Source organism: Accipiter gentilis, chromosome 30 (assembly GCF_929443795.1).
Source record: "Accipiter gentilis chromosome 30, bAccGen1.1, whole genome shotgun sequence".
NCBI lineage: Eukaryota > Metazoa > Chordata > Aves > Accipitriformes > Accipitridae > Astur > Astur gentilis.
The window spans coordinates 1526120-1542421 of NC_064909.1; the positions used below are offsets into that span (position 1 = coordinate 1526120).

A 16302-nucleotide genomic window follows, 5' to 3' on the forward strand; every position below is an offset into this window, starting at 1 on the left:
ACCAATGTAACCAATCACCGCTTATGCTTATGCGCGTGGACAGTACCGATGTAACCAATCACCGCTTATGCTTGTGCGTGGGGACACCAAGTGCTTGCATGTAGTAGCCAATCAAAGTCTCTCAACAACTTAGAGAATTGTATAAAAATGATTAGCTAAGCTCAATAAACTGGCGACTTTAATCATCACATTGGTGTTCCGTCGTCCGGGCCCCGCACGGATTAATCCCTAAACCCTACAGAAAGCTTATCAGACAGCAGTCTGTCTCTCAATGCTATAGGATGACACTGTATTTGACTTCACTGATTATTCCTTGAGCTATTCAATATATAGTCCTCTAAACTCTGTCTCCATTTCTATGCATTTATTTGTAACCTCCATATTAAGTCTCTTCCACATTTCCTACATGTTCTCCTTAGTTGAGGTCAGATTACATAATGATTTTTTTCTTACAATATGATTACTTACACTTTCTGACTGATGGGCATTCCTGTAACTGTTCATTGTTTGGCCTGCATTTCCACAGCACCCTTTATCCCACAATTTTTTTTTCTAATAGCCTTTCATACCTTCTGGCTGTTACAGAAAAAAATGCTTTGATAGGGCTATACAGCAAAACTGTAGAGAAACTGAATTTATTCTTCTGATGACAGTATTCTGGACCTCTCTGTTCCTCTAAGTACAGGCTGTCATTGGCTGCATAGGCCTTAATTATTGAGGTGTTCCCCAAGGTCCCATTCATCTAAATGAGGGAAATGCTAGCATGTACCACAGCCCCTATCGACAGAAAGGCACAGGACTCCTTTCCGCAGAAAGCGGAGTATGGGAAGTGGCTAGTGCACATAAATTCCTAACAATTCACATACACAATACTGGGTTATCTAGGATAACCAACAGAAAGCACTAAGGGGTCTGGACTGCAGTCCAACATCTCCTTGAAACTGGAACTCAGAACCTGGATGCTTTCTGAATTTAGAAACAAATGCTCAGACCTTTAATTCTATCGTCCCAAGTTTGGCTGTCACTACCCAGCTATTTTTTTTTTAAAGTAGAACTTAATGCTGCCCAGGCAGTTTTAGCCAAGCATGGATGTTTAGCAGCAAGAACACTCCAAGAGACTTCAGCAAAAGGACATATAATTTCTGCATTCTCAATTGGTAGGAGATAGGCAGCTCAGTCAATAAAGTAGTGCTTCTGTATGCAGCAGTGAAGTCAGTTTGTTGTATTTCAGGAATTAAAGTGAATAGTTATTTTTTCCCTAGATAGCTCTCCTGAATTTAGGTGCCTAAATTTAATTTGAGCTCCACCTTAGATGCCAGAGTGTTATTTTAGGTGTTGTCCAAAGTTAAAAAATATTCTGTATATCTATCACTCTTTCATATGCTGGAAAAGAGACAGAAATTATGCACATCTGAAAAATGTTGCTCTGTTGTTTATCACATATATTTGTTCATGAATTAAATATTAAGCTGGCCCAAAAAGCATGGCTGAAAAGCAATGCCATATGAATAAGGCATCATAATCTGTGAATTTAGTGCTCTAGATGCTCATATGACTAAATTCAGCTTATCTCTTGATTATTTCTGAGAAATTAATGTGAAGAGAAAGAATAAAGGAAATAAAGTCAGAGAAACAGCTTTGTATACTGTGCCTCTCTTTTTATTTTTTTTAATGTCCAAATTTAAGAAGCTTAAAAAATAAATAAAGGGTCTTAAAGAACAAACAGGCAAAGTCAAAGATGAAGAGTGAACATATACAAGTATAAGATGGACACAGTTATTTTCTGTTATAATACTGCCTTCATGGCTTTGTAATTTCTATGCAACAATTTGATGTCCAGTATTTTTTTCTGGCCAAGGCTGCCCAACAGAAAATCAAGTATAGAGTTCCAGGCCTCACAATGTACTTCAGTTTCATAACCTTTAAAAATTTTTCTCTTACCCAAGAAATAGCCCTGGAATTGAGCTACTATTATTGCTGTGTGACTTCTGGTCAGATGAGACATACTTAGACTGATGTTAGGAATCTGACAGATATGACATAAAATTAAAAATCAAATAAATTAAAAAACCCCATGGTGCTGGAGCTGCTTAGATATGCTACCGTATTTTGAGGGCATGTCAAGCAAGGTTTCAGGGTGATGGAAACAAGGTCAAAGTGGGAATGGGTGTATGACTTATTTTTTTAATGCTCATTTACTTGTAATATATATACCAAGCCTTTCAGAAATGGCTTTTTGAGTGTTAGACATATATTAGCATCTCAGTAAAATCTGAAATAGCTTTCTGTAAAGATACAGTATATATTTACTGTTGTGGATGAGCCTAAGTCTGCATCTTGAATTGCTCAGCAATTTAAAATGCAACCTGATTCTATATAACTGGCATAATGATGTCATCAGCTCTGAACAGACATCTTCCCTCAGCCTTAACTAAAGTGTATGAGAACATCTTCATAATACAGCTATTCTATATTGACTGCCCTCCTTTTGCAACATTCACAAACAGCTGTGGTGACATAACTAGTCCTACATGATTTAGGAACTAGTTTGAAGAGAAAAAAACAGCTGATGTATTTTAGTACATGTAAGTATGTATGCCTATACTGCAAATTTGCATGAATGCTGTCCAGATCTGTAAATGAACTACAAGATCCTATGAAAAACAAATTTCTATGCTCATGAAGGCGTATCATTCTTTGACAGTGCTACTCTGAATAAGCTAAGGTCTACTTCTCTATAGAGTTTGAAAGTTTGATTCTTCACGCATAAAATGTCAGGCCATTCAGTACTAAAGACATACATGATCAAGGAAAACTTTCTGTACAAAAGACTGTAGGATTAAAAAAAACCCCACTCTGATATAGCATTAACTATCATCTAGCATCTTTTTTTTAAAAGAGCAAATTTAATAGCCTGACTTAAGAACTTATTAGCTTAATAAAACAGCAAAACACAGTGTAGCAATCCAGCAATGATTACCTGTTTTCAGTCTGTAGACAAAAGCAGAAAATCTCTTTACTGAGATGTACTTTTACAAGTTTATAGTCATGGCAGTTCATAGCTTGATTAAATCACTTGAGCTAGGTCCATTTGCTTTTAGTTATTCTAGTGAAAACCTTAAGTAAAAAGTGTTTATTTGGTTTCTTCCTGAGCATAACTTTTCCCCCTGAAAATACTTCTGTTTCTGAAGAACAGAACATCATTTGTAATAATTAGAAAATGAAAATGATTCCTACACATGTAGAGTCCAACACAGATCCAAAGAAAACATTAATATCTTAGGCCTTTAGTGATTGTTACACTAGTAAGGTTCCTCTGTTTAAAGAATAGCACGTCAGGGGAACATAACAGAGTTGTTAAAATGAATGCATTTAGTTTGGTATTTTCTGAATAAGTCTTCTGACAAATCATGTTTTCTCATTCTGAAGACCCATTCAGCCTATGCACTGCCACCCAGGGGCAGAGCCTATTGTTTGAAAGCAAAACCAAACATATGTAAGCCAATTTGAAACAATAGACAATATTTAGCATTGGCATAAATATATGCATTGCCCCATGAAGCCAAAAGACTTGTACCTTCCAAAATAAGTTTCCTGAGTGCTGCTGCAAAGATGATTTTATATTACCAAAGATGGTATCCTAGGGAGGAGCAGAAAAAGGGGAAAGACTGCCAGAAAGCTGCTAGGGCTCCCTGGTTCTCTTGTCAGTCTCAGCTCTAACAGAGCAGGGAGGACAAATCTACACCAACTAAGGACTGACAGAGACATAGCATGACATCCCTCCTTCTGTCTTCTCTGACAATTGCCCAAGCATGACCCTGCGCTGGAGCAGTAGCAGACAGACAGCTCTGTTACAACTGCCATCGATCTAGGTGTACCTCTGAAGTGAGGCAAGAGTTAAACCTATGATGTTTACATTGCCTACAGTAAGTATAGCAAAGATGGATCGTCTCTCCCGATTTCAGAAAGGCACAGTAATGATTTACAGGCTATTGTAATAGAGTTTATGCTCTTGTCTGTGTTTTCTCCTTGTTTGCACATATTACCATCAGTTTTCTGGGGACTCTCATTCAGCTGAAAGTATTACGTTATTATTCATTGCTTAATCATAGGGTGTTAAGAATTACACTAAGCACTACTCAACACAATGCAAGCCTGGCTCACATTGCAGTAACTTCTGAGATTCTAAACACAAATCCTCATGTAAATCAAAAATATGATTTGTTGATTACAAACAAGGCAGTTAATTGATTACTCTATGAACACTGTGAAGAAACAAAAAATTCATTAACATGAACCTTTCACTGAACTGCTAACAAGAAAGAAAAATATATTCCAGTCACTATCTGCTTTATATTACGAGCCAACTGGCTGCTCCTAGAACAAGAAAATAGGTTGTAGAAACTTTCTTCACAGCGCTGAGTCTGCCCCAAGATGGTAATAACCATTTACCATTTTGTAGCTATCTGCCGGATCTGTGTGTAATGCATGACATCTATTCTGTGTTACAACACCTTGAGAGAGATTTTATGAAAGATGCTGTGAGAGATTACAGCATTTTTATATTGTTGTCCACAGACCCCTGGCTAAACTGAGCCATGGAAATCATGCCTGAAGTGAGTTGGACATCAGTAGAAAAAGAACCTTAACAGAATCAGGGTGAAAGTAAGTTATATTTCCTTATGGAAAGAAGGGAATAAGTTAAAATGGAAAGAGTTGTAACCAAATAGAAAAATAAGATGTAGCATCCTGCAAAGCAAAGTAAATCACATTTTTAACAGAGGACAAACTGCAGATGCTGACAAGGTCGTTTGTTAAGAAAATAAAATCTGCAGAAACTCAGCTGTTTTTCTGTGTTTTCAGTTCCACATTTCCAAAAATGAAAATGTAACATTTAAAAAATAGATTCCAAAACTGCAGTCATAGTGGCACAATGATTAGATATTTATCCAAAACAAACACCCATAGGAACTATGTTTTTTCAGCATTAGGTTGCAAAACAATTGGGCCAAGAAAATAAGGAGAAAGAATCTGAAGACTGTGTCAGCCATGCCGAATGGCTTCAGCTTTAACAGCTACTGCTATTTTTGGTGGACACATAAACATACCTCCTTTATTACAAAACTGCTTTGAAACTGACCTGGAGATCAGAAACAGATTGGGGCTTTTAGGCAGTGGGCCACAATGAGTAACATCCCAGCTGGGAAATTACATCTGGGGGACTGTTTGCCCCCATGGCCTGTTTTGTCATCTGTTTTTCTCACAGATGGCTGCAGGTTTTGCAGAGCTAATGTGCTTTGTTATGTTAGTCATAAATTACATCCCTCAGCAGTAAACAGCAGAGTTACATATCCACGATTAAGTATGGTAGAAATACTACTTGTGTTCCTTTTTCTGACACAACTGTTGTGTCCTGAGACCAAGACTGACTCTCTGCTAAGTGGCAGAGGACATCTGCAACATGCAGGCAGCTTCCCAGGAGAGAGGAAATCAGTGGAGACTAAGTGAATCAAGGCTTTACTTTTATATATATCCCAGTACTGGAACAGAAGTGGTGAAGAAGCAGGCAGGCAATCTCTTTTTTCAGAGAGCTTCCAGTCTACACTGATGTGTACTTGCCAAATCTCCTACTTCTCATGGTAAACTACTGTACCAGCTTGTTCTAGATCACTGATTTGGTTGTTCATCTGGAATTTCTCAGGTACTGAGCAGGTCAGCTGGGGTAGCAGCTGCCAGGCAGTCAGAAATCCTGGACACATAAATCATTGTACATGCAGAATGCATGCAAAGCGACACTGAGCAGGCTTTGTAGAAGTCATGCGGGCACACACGGTACGTTTGACACCTACAGCATGTGCCGGATGGGTTGCACAGCATGTGCTGCATGAGTGCCCAGCTGCACATACTCAGCCTATCCTAAGCATGTTAGATTCAATGCACTGCTCAGATTTCTGTCTGTGAAGTAAATCTGGGACCCTTAGTTTTTTTAATGCCAAGCATTGATGCATATGTTGATGCTTGGTTCTCAGGGAGCTTTCCACATCAGGAATGGACTCTGGTCAAAGAACAAGATAAATTGCAAATAGTAAATTTTCTTGCTGCTCTTGCAAGTTATGTCTCTCATGACACAAAACTCAGTGTAATGTTTAAGGGCAGTACACAACAGTTCCATAGGGTGAAACGCTTGTGAAATAAGAAAAAGCACTTGAAAGACCACGTCATACCTCTTGTATCATTCCTGAAGACCAGGAATAAGAAAAGATTTAAAGGTAACACCTTTTAAATAGAGGACAGTCCTCAAGTGACTGGCTGAGTGCACGATGATGTATTGCTCTCAACATCAAAAGAAGGCTGAGCATCCTCAGTGATATAAAGCTTGGTGAAATTGTGAATGCAGTTCAAGGAGGTAGCTTTGGAGACCTCAAAGGTGGACTATATTGCAGTATATTTCACAGTATACATGATATTATTTGTCTGTTCAAAACAATTACTACTATATCTAATGCTTGTTGCCCTTTATCAACTAAAACAACAATAAAGCCAAATGTGGAAATTTCTTTTCAATTTCTTTCAGAATTTTCTTTTCAATCCTTACACAAGTAGAACTCAAACTGACCTCAGCTAGAGTTTTTCTTTAGTGAGGATTTAAAGATTTCAAGTTCCATGGACTTTGAAGGTCTCTACTGAGAATAAGTCATACTAAGCTATCTGAAGAATGAAATGCTGTGGAATGATATTGTTGAGTTATCTGTTCATTAAATCTGCACACTGAATTCATTTATTTATGATTTTTTTGCATCTCATTTGAACCAGAATTGCCTGTGGAATGTAACCTTTCTTCTTGGAGTTTCTCAATCCCTTTTTAAAACCAGTCTTGCCATTTTTCTTCTGTACTAGTAATTTCCAGTAAAATTCACCGAGCACGTATATCTGATGTAAGTCTGTATAAGTACCTGTTACTTTCTGGAATTAAGCTAGAATAGTGAATTATACTAATCAACAGCTATGAAGTCTCTATGTTTATTTCCATAAGAGAATAAGTGTGTCAGAACATTACACTGAAGAATGGAATGCATTTCTAAGCAGAGTAATTTCTCCCTTATTATAGCCTTACTTCATTCATGGCTGAAACAATGTCCAGTAAGCTAATGTCTCTGACTCAGAATATTTATATTAATATAAAGTCAATATATAATACTACCAATAGTATTGAGCTTTAAGAAAGCAACACATTGATTTTGATGAATTTTTCTTTTCATATAGCAAATCATCACAACATTTTCATTTCATTTAGGTTCCCCGTAAAGCATGGAATTTTTCTTCAACAGAAAAATTCTATCCTTCCTAAGTAGATATACTACTTCAGCAAAAGTTTTAAAAATGCTTTTTGCTCATGCATGACTTCCCTCAATTCTTTCAGTCCATATAATCATGGCCTAAAATACACATAACATTCCTAATATCATCCTTGGGATTCTAGTTCTTAACGAACTGATTCTCCTTTTTCAAAGTAATTTATTGCCTGCATGTGAAGCTAAAACAATGTAGATAGATATACAACATAGCCAACAGAGTGTTCTCAGACCACCTCTGCCTGAGAAACAATACTTCATCTTGTTTCATTTCTTATCCATGCAAAATTTGCCATCAGTTCCCTTCCTAAAGTTGTGCAGGTATAAAGAAAAACCTGGCATGAAATATTCTTACTTTAGAGTTTAAAAGTAGGTCTACTTGGCTTATCTCCATGGGGAGGTAGACTGACCATAACAAAACAATTTTTTATGTACACGTACGTAGAGTCTTGCACATAGAGAAAAGTTGATTATAAATTCAGGTTTTACACTATTTAGGTTCTGATTAGGTTTAACATCTACTTTGCATTCACAGAAATAACAGTGCGAGGTATGAGGCAGTGAATCAGAATCAATATTATCCTTGAGCACTGCAATGTCTTGTCCTCACTCTCCTCCAGTCCTCATCATTTCAACATAGCACTCCATTAACGCACATAAGGAAAATTATTTGAAGAATTTGCAAGCAAATTAAATGAAGACTCTTCAATAATCTTGCTTTGCAATACTAGGACATGCCCACACTAAAGATTATAATTGGCTTTGGTATTCTATGATTCTGTGTACTAAAATCAAAGCTTGAAATGAGGCAGAGCAGTGCAACATCTCAGCATTCCTGTGGGTATAGCTGCATCATCAACATCATGTGCACATAATCTACCCACCTACCCTTTTTCATTCCGAGACTGCCTGTTTCCTCACACAGTTATTACTCCCACATGAGTTTGCCTTTCCTCACCCAGCTTCAATCATAATGTTAGCTGATTTCTGGACAGACTAAAAACAATAGCTGCTTCCCATTGGGCATTAAATACCATTTAATATGCTTTTTTTCCTTTAGGAAAAAATAAATCTAATAGTGGTATAAATACCCCCAAATAGGCAGACATTTATAGGGATAAACTGGAAATCTTTACTAATCTTAAATTCATGCAACATGTAGCACGTTCTTGTATATAGGCAACTTTTTTAGTCATTAAATACTGAATGAATATATCAATTTAATTTACACTGAAAACAGTATTTTTAATTCCCCCAAGTCTAACTTGCTGTGTGATCAATGTAGTAGCAGTTGGGCCTTTTTGCTGTTATTTAATGCTTTGCAGTTTGTTCAGATGTAGACTTTTTCTCCTTACTGTCAGAATCCTTTCACACAAGATGTTATCAGTAATGGTGTAAAACCACCTTGTTGATAAGAGCATCCTAGAAATAAAACTCCTGCTAATCCTGATAAGGAAAGAAGTTTTTACTTCAGAGGTTTTGTCATTCTTTCTTACCATCCAGCTCTATTTTAACTGGCAATAAATTAAATGATTAATTTTCTCTAACTCGAGAATGGTTTGCCTGTGATGGTAATTGGTAAGTGATCTCCCCATCTTTATCTCAACCCACGAGCTTTTTGTTCTTACTTTTCCCCATGTTCTGCTGAGGAAGGGGGGTGAGAGAGTGGCTGCATAGGTGCCTGGCAGCCAGCTGAGGTTGCCCCATTACAATATGCTAGGCACAATGACTCAATTTTTTGCAAGAAGAAATTCTATACCTTTACTATTCTGAAATCAAATCCTTGGCTTCAGCGTCAAATTTTCTCCACTAAGTCTTTTTCAATAATACCAAAAGGATCTTGTTAGAGACCCTAAGTCTTTGGAAATGATGCAATACAAAAACACTTGCAGTGGCACAGCATGTTTTTTCACAAGAAAATAAATCATTTTTTTTTAGCCAGTGGAATACACATTTTTTAAAATTCTTAATGTTGGACTAGAAAGGCAAAAATGTACTTGTATGTCAGTGCTGGCCCATTTTCCATTTCTCCTATGCTGTTACAGATTTTTCATTAGTTCCCTGACCTCTCAGTTATTTCTTTTGAGTTTTACTCATGTCGTTTTTCTGTATTTGTTTTTTGAAGTCTAGTCCTTGAGTACATTCTCCAGTCATATGTAAACAATTCTGAATAGTTCACTCAAACCAATCCAGACATGTCTACATGTTCAAAATCCATACTTCATTTCTCTGCCTTTTGATGGTATGTTTATGCAGTATATTGACTTTCAAAAAGAAGTGCCCCTCAATGCTCGCACCAAAGCCCTCTGCTCCTTTATTTGCAGGTTTGTGTGATAATGCAGTAAACAGGAGGTCATTGTGAAAAGTAAGTATTATGAAAAATCTAAGACAAACATATTATTTTCCATAAAAATAATTTTAAAATCTCTGCATTCTCTGCAGTGCTCTTAAACATAAAAGGAGATAGAATCCAGGAATATGTGGTATAGCAGCAAAAAGGCATACTAGCCACAATGTCTCACTTCTGATATTGCAGTTACTTTACACTTAAACTCCAGCTTATATCTAGACATTGTTTTCCTTAATCTTTTTATGCAAGCAATAACAGCAGCAAAAGCCTGCCATGAAAATCTTACTGCAAATTTCTTTTTCTAGCCCTAACTTCCTGATGATTTTGAAATGCAAGTGTAATTGAGAATTGGTGTACTTTTCACTGCAAAACACTAATATTTCCAAAGTCAGAATGAAAGGGTATTTATAACCTAAGTTACAGCCAACTGCTGTCACTATCTCAAAATATAATCAGACTGCATGAAATGGGCTCTATGGCCTCTGTGGTGCATAGTTTTATACTATTAAGTGTAGCTTAGAAATAACAGAAACTGATATTGATGGGATCTGTTTTTGATTGTGCACAACAAGCCAGCCAGGAATGCTTAAGGAAACCAAAACAACAATGAAAGTAAATTAAATATCTAGTTGCAGGCCGCAGATGACTCTTATATCTCCTACCACATTTTCAGTAAAAATTTGGCAGGTTAGTAACCTTACTTAGCATCTTTAATGGTCTTCTGAGTGTGTATGCTATGATGAGACAGACTTAACTGAAAAATTGTTTCAGGCTGCTAAACTACATAAACTAGCATAATTGTACTGACTAAACTGAATAAGCCCGAAAGAGTCATACTGGATGCAAAGGTTTAATAATTTTTAGAGGTGCTAATAGGTAGGTTTACTAACAACTATGACCAAAAGAAGGCTGGACAGGAGAAAAGGATAGATGAATACAATATAGTATTTATATTAACCAGAGTGCTAATCTTCACATGCTGCATAAAGTTATGAAGAAAGAATTGAAGGAAGGACTGCACAATATGATCACTCTCAAGCCTCAGACTTCAGTGTTTAAAACAACCCACAAAGTAGTGTACCTCTGCATAATCTGCATGGATCAGTGGATGGATAGCTATAAAAGGATACAACGTGGATGGAATCTCGTTTGTATAGTAGGATTACAGTATGAACTAAATGAAAAGACTATTTTTCCATTTTACTACCATTAAAAAAATTGGAGAGTAATGAAATTAATTTTTAATTTGAAAACACTTTAGTTGTAACTGCACTTTATATACCAAAATAAAAACCAAAATGTGTAATTTTGTGCAATTTTTCTTAGAACTATGGAGACATTTCTAGTTTGATTCTTAAAAGAGCTTTTCAATATTCATGTGGACTACAAGCTATCACAACTTCTTGTAGGAAGCATATAAGCATTGTCAAATTCAGTGCAATACTACCGATTTGTTATATAACTGCTTGTTTTGTTCAAGGGATCAGTTTGGTTTTTTAGGTTACATATACATATGAATATGTGCTCTGATTTTTGTATCATTCATCTTCCCCAAATATACTTCACTGTTTCATTTCTAACACTGAAGAACTTTTAACCAAAACCAAATTTTAAAACAGATGCTTTTAACTGCAGCAAAATCCATACTCTACTGCACTACAGCTATCAGAAGTTTTGCCTAACTTACTGGGGAAAAACCCACAGTGATTCATTCCAAACCCAGGATTTCTTTCAGATTTTGCTGGCATCCATGGAAACAGAGTCTTGAGAGGCTACATCTACACTGCTTTGTTACATTATTTCTGAGAGCTGCCACAGCAGACTCCTGTAAATCTCAAGGGATTTACAAACCACACAAGTCTCATCCCAACATTACACTGCAAGTGGTATCTTCGGGACTGGCATGTGTCCCACCACTTCTTGTACTGTCTCCCACACCCTTCAAACTCCCCCTAAGACATTTGTAACACATATAAGGTGTATATAAGGTGGCTGCCAGGCTGCTGTCTTCAAGCGGCACAGTTGCAGCCCCAGGCACTGAGAAAGATCTGCTTGTGTGTGGCTGCTTATTGCTGGTCTTCACTATGCCTGCTCCAAAATAGATTTCAACTTCAGCAAGAGAAAGAAGTTTCACACTCAGTGGTGACTTTGGCTCTACCTCATTTAGGCCAAGAAATCTTTTGGGCTTATCATGGATGAGTAAAACTAGGAGACAGAAGTAAATCAGGACAATGTGGACTTCAAGATGGCAGAGAAAAAGAGGTTGTATCCTGATGTGATGGCTCATGTTGATACCTGTGCACACCACTGGCCAAAAGCTGCAGGTATTATTCACTTTGGAGATGCTTCCTGTTACGTGGCATTGTCCTCCACAGTAGGTTTATCCTTCTTTTCCAAGTTTACTGGTGAGAAAAGCCTACTTGGCTGGATTTAAGTGAGCTTATATGGACACTGGAGAGACCCATAGTTGCAAGGTGGATATTGAAATTCTACTTGCATGGACCAATCTGTGGATATCCATGCACAAGTTCTGTACTGACATTTATGTTCTGTCCAGTCTGAAGGAGAAAAATGAGTGTACTGAGAGAAAGCAAGTTATTTCAGGTGTCATGTCTTATAGAAATAACCCAGTGTTCAGAACACTGTTGCAGCAGGGCTCAGCACCTGATGGCTGTGGTTCTGGATCCCTTCCAAACATCCTTTGTGCTGCGGTTTGAAAACAGAGTGCCAACATGGCTGAGGCTTTCCGCAGAGCTGACATAACTTTAAATATACTGCATAATATCTCTGAGGGAATTGTGGTGTACCCGAAGGTGACTGGGAGGGGAATCTGGCAGTAGCTACCATTCATGACCACAGAGAATATAATCAAGGCTATGGTGAAAGTACAGAGCAATTGTCACTAGTGCCGTGAAATTTTTGTCCTTTCCCAGAAGCCAACTGCTGTTATAAGACAAGAAGTGATGCTAATGACTTCATTGTCCATGTCTGTGCTGGTGCCACCCAAAAAGGAAGGAGACAGAAACTGAGAGCATGGTCTACGCCACTGGACCTGTATGCCAGATTACCTTTAAATCTAGCCCCTCACAGCCTGTATCTGGAAGCTTGAAGAGACTTGGTTCACCTGAATGTGTGCATACAGGAGGACATGGATGTGATCTCTAAGGACTTCAGGGATGTGAGAGACTGAAAGACTTAATGTCTCAAACACTGTGGTGTGGCAAGTTCTGCATAACAACAAACCCTGCATAATAACAAACTGCAGGTAAGAAGCTGATCAGCATGGATCAGCACAGGACTCCAGCAACAGGACGCTGAGGGCATGCAGGAGGATGCGCAGCTCCATGTTGTGATATGCTAAGCAGGGCAGCTCACCATGTATGGCCAAAGATCAAACAATTGTCATGCCTGCAGGGAAGGAGAAGTTACTCCCCAAATGACCCCCAAGTCCACTGACCCATTTCCTGAAGGTTCTGAAAGCACAAACCATGCATGACACCTAATTAGCCAATGAGTTCAAGTGCCCTCCCAAAGGAGGGGCAAGGAGATTATAGAAGGACACAAACTGAAGCCCCACAGTCATGCCCTCCCAAACTGGGCCTCTAGACTGGCTGGACGCAGGGCTGGTGAAATTTTTCTCTTCTTTTCCTCTTTCTCTCTCTGTCTCTTTCTTTCTCTCTCCTTTTTTATAATCCCTGCACCTCATCCCTATAGAGAAAACCATTGACCAAGTCTGGGACTAGGAGTGGATCTAGCCGCCCATAGGCTCTTCTGTGAGAAGGAGTCTAGAAAGCAAGGGGGTCCACTCTGAAACTTGTGACTCAACGGGAAGGCTCTCCTTATTGTCTTCTCTGAATTGAAATATATGGTTAGCATGTGTTACATGGTTTACTGACGTAGTTCCATGCCAGTTCCTGTTGTGAGAGACCACACTACCTACTGTTACACCTCCCAAGTTCAGGCTGCTTCTGTCATAAATAAAATGTTCAACTGATCATTTGGTATCATTTCACCTTAATTTAGCCCAAGGGAATTCCGAACTCACCACAACTCCTCCCTTGGCTGTCCAGCACAGGTCATGACAAAGGATAGAGCTCAAATCTGTGTTTCACATCTGACAGCCTGGCTAGCCAATTTTTAGGAAAGAAGCTACAGGCTTGGAGTCAACAGAACTCAGAAAACAACTAGGAACATATCAAAGGCTGCTAGGAGGATCACTTAAGACCCAGCTTGGGGTTGAATGTATCTATAGGTGATTTTTGGCTTTGAAGAATATGAAACTGGAAACCAAGCATATGCTGTTGGGGCCCTAAAGAAAAAAAATGACAGAAATCCCCACCAGGCCGAGGCACTCCTCTGAATTGCTCTAATTAATCTGTACAAAGAAAGTGCAGAGGGGTAATTCAACAATTAAATCTTTTAGCAGAAGCTATATAAATTTATAGATAAATACAATCCTTAATCCATAGATATCACAATTATGTTTTTGGATCCTTTTATCCCAAAATAAAATTCAGAAAACCCAATGTTAATACCTTAACTTCTCCTTTTGATAAATTTCAAACATCTTGTCAAGTAAAGAAGGGAGCTGTTTTTCACATTATGATATTTGAAATGATCAAAACTGGTACATATAATTATCACTGCTATCATCAGCTAACAATTTACCTTATTGGAAATCTTAGTAATTCATTAACTCTTTTCTTTTAGAAACTAGAATCTCTTCCCATATCCTCTGAATGCTGTGATTTCATCAGCTAAAAGGTAAAATGAAGTTAAAATGTACTCACTTATTTTAATTCTCACTTCATTTAATTTTTCTCCAAGGCATTTAGCTTCAGCAAACCTGTCAATGCAAGCATAATTATACAGAATTATTCTAAAGAACTAGTTGTTCACAATAAAATAGAGGATTACTCAGGACTACTTTTTAGTTTGTAAGTAGAACCAGTTGGAAACATTTTCCATCAGAAAAGATTCTCTAGTCTAATAGAAACCATTTCTGAAAGAAACTATGCAACAAATACGTTTACTAGGCAGACAAAACAAATTTATTTGAATTTTTAAGTTTTAAAAATTATGTTATTCCAATTCTAATGATTGGATTCTCTTAAATATTCATACTACAACACAATATTAATTTTAATATGCTACATTTCTTGCAATGTTTTAACATACAGCTATATAAAAGAAAAAAAATCCAAGCAGAGTCAAAACAAAACCTTTCAAAGTATTAGAAATTCTGCTCACCAGAATTTTTCAAATTTCAGCTTTTAATTTGCATATTGCTGACAATCACTGTTTCTGCCATGTGCAAATGTACATCCCAGTCACTAAGGAACCTCTCAAACAGAAATATAAGAAACTGTGACAAAACTAAATTATTCTGTTCTTCTACAGATTGTTCTTATGTGAATGCAGACTTTTAGATGATATTCAGCTACTGCTCAAATATCAATACAAGCCAAAGCTAGCCGCATGAAGATATGCAAATAGCAAGCAAGAAGCAGGCTGAGAAGGATGGAAACAAATCAATGAATCAAGCTTTGGAAACTCCCTTTTTGTAGTATGCAAACAGCTTGACCTCAGATCAAAACTGGAATTGATTTTTTTTTAAATGTGAAATTCCCACATATGTTTCTAAATTAATTCACTGACAACTTCCTCATTATATTCAAATAATCAAATCTTCACATAGTATATAAAATATTCTAATGATCAGAAGTTTCTTTTTTAGCTGGCAGTTGTTCACTGTACATCTTAGGATGCTCCTTAGGAAATGTGTCATATCTAAGTATATCCTTAAAAGTCAGCTGCTTACAGAGCCTTAGAAATTCATTTATATTTTCTACATTCCCTACAGTCTGTGAGAACTTGATGCCTTCTCCTTTTGTGCTTTTTTCTGCCACTTTTCTGATCTTTTACAGCAGTTGCTGTCATAATTATTCTCTTACACTTATTTAACTCAGTAATATACAAGACTGTTTAGGACAAATGGCATACATACCAGGCTTTCAAATGCCAGGTATATTCTGCTGTAAAAATAATGACAGTCAATTCAATGCACAATGGCAAAGTCTGAAGAGTCTCTGAAAGAACTGAGGCTTCTTCAAGGAAATATCCATTGTAATAGTCTAAATAGTAATAGTTTAAAATGTAGAAGGATGATTTGCTGCATTGGGACATTTGTTGTAGGACATTAGGCTTGACATGAAATTCTGAATTGTTATTTGGATGTGTACAAGTTGAACCTTGCTGAATGTCGAGGCAGAACTGTAATACTTATTTATTAAGCAAGCCTTCAGCTGATCTGGAATAGTCTTAATCTAGCCAAAGTAACTAAGGAAATCCACAAATGGTATCTCTGTCTGTCGTGGTTTAACCTCAACCAGAAACAAAACACCATGCAGCAGCTCACTCACTCCCCACCACCCAGTGGGATGGGGGAGAAAATCGGGAAAAAGAAGTAAAACTCGTGGGTTGAGATAAGAACTGTTTAATAGAACAGAAAAGAAGAAACTAATAATGATAACGCTAATAAAATGACAACAGCAATGATGAAAGGATTGGAATGTACAAATGATGCGCAGGGCAATTGCT

At 37.4% G+C, this 16302-nt stretch overlaps 1 protein-coding gene across 1 annotated transcript in view; it reads right to left on the reverse strand.

The window, feature by feature from the left end:
- Window positions 1-16302, reverse strand: part of KIF6 (kinesin family member 6) — a 187566-nt gene that overhangs the window by 37493 nt on the left and 133771 nt on the right. The window contains exon 16 of the mRNA XM_049833729.1: window positions 14493-14548. Within this exon, the coding sequence (XP_049689686.1) occupies window positions 14493-14548 (56 nt within the window). The remainder of the gene's footprint in view (window positions 1-14492; window positions 14549-16302) is intronic.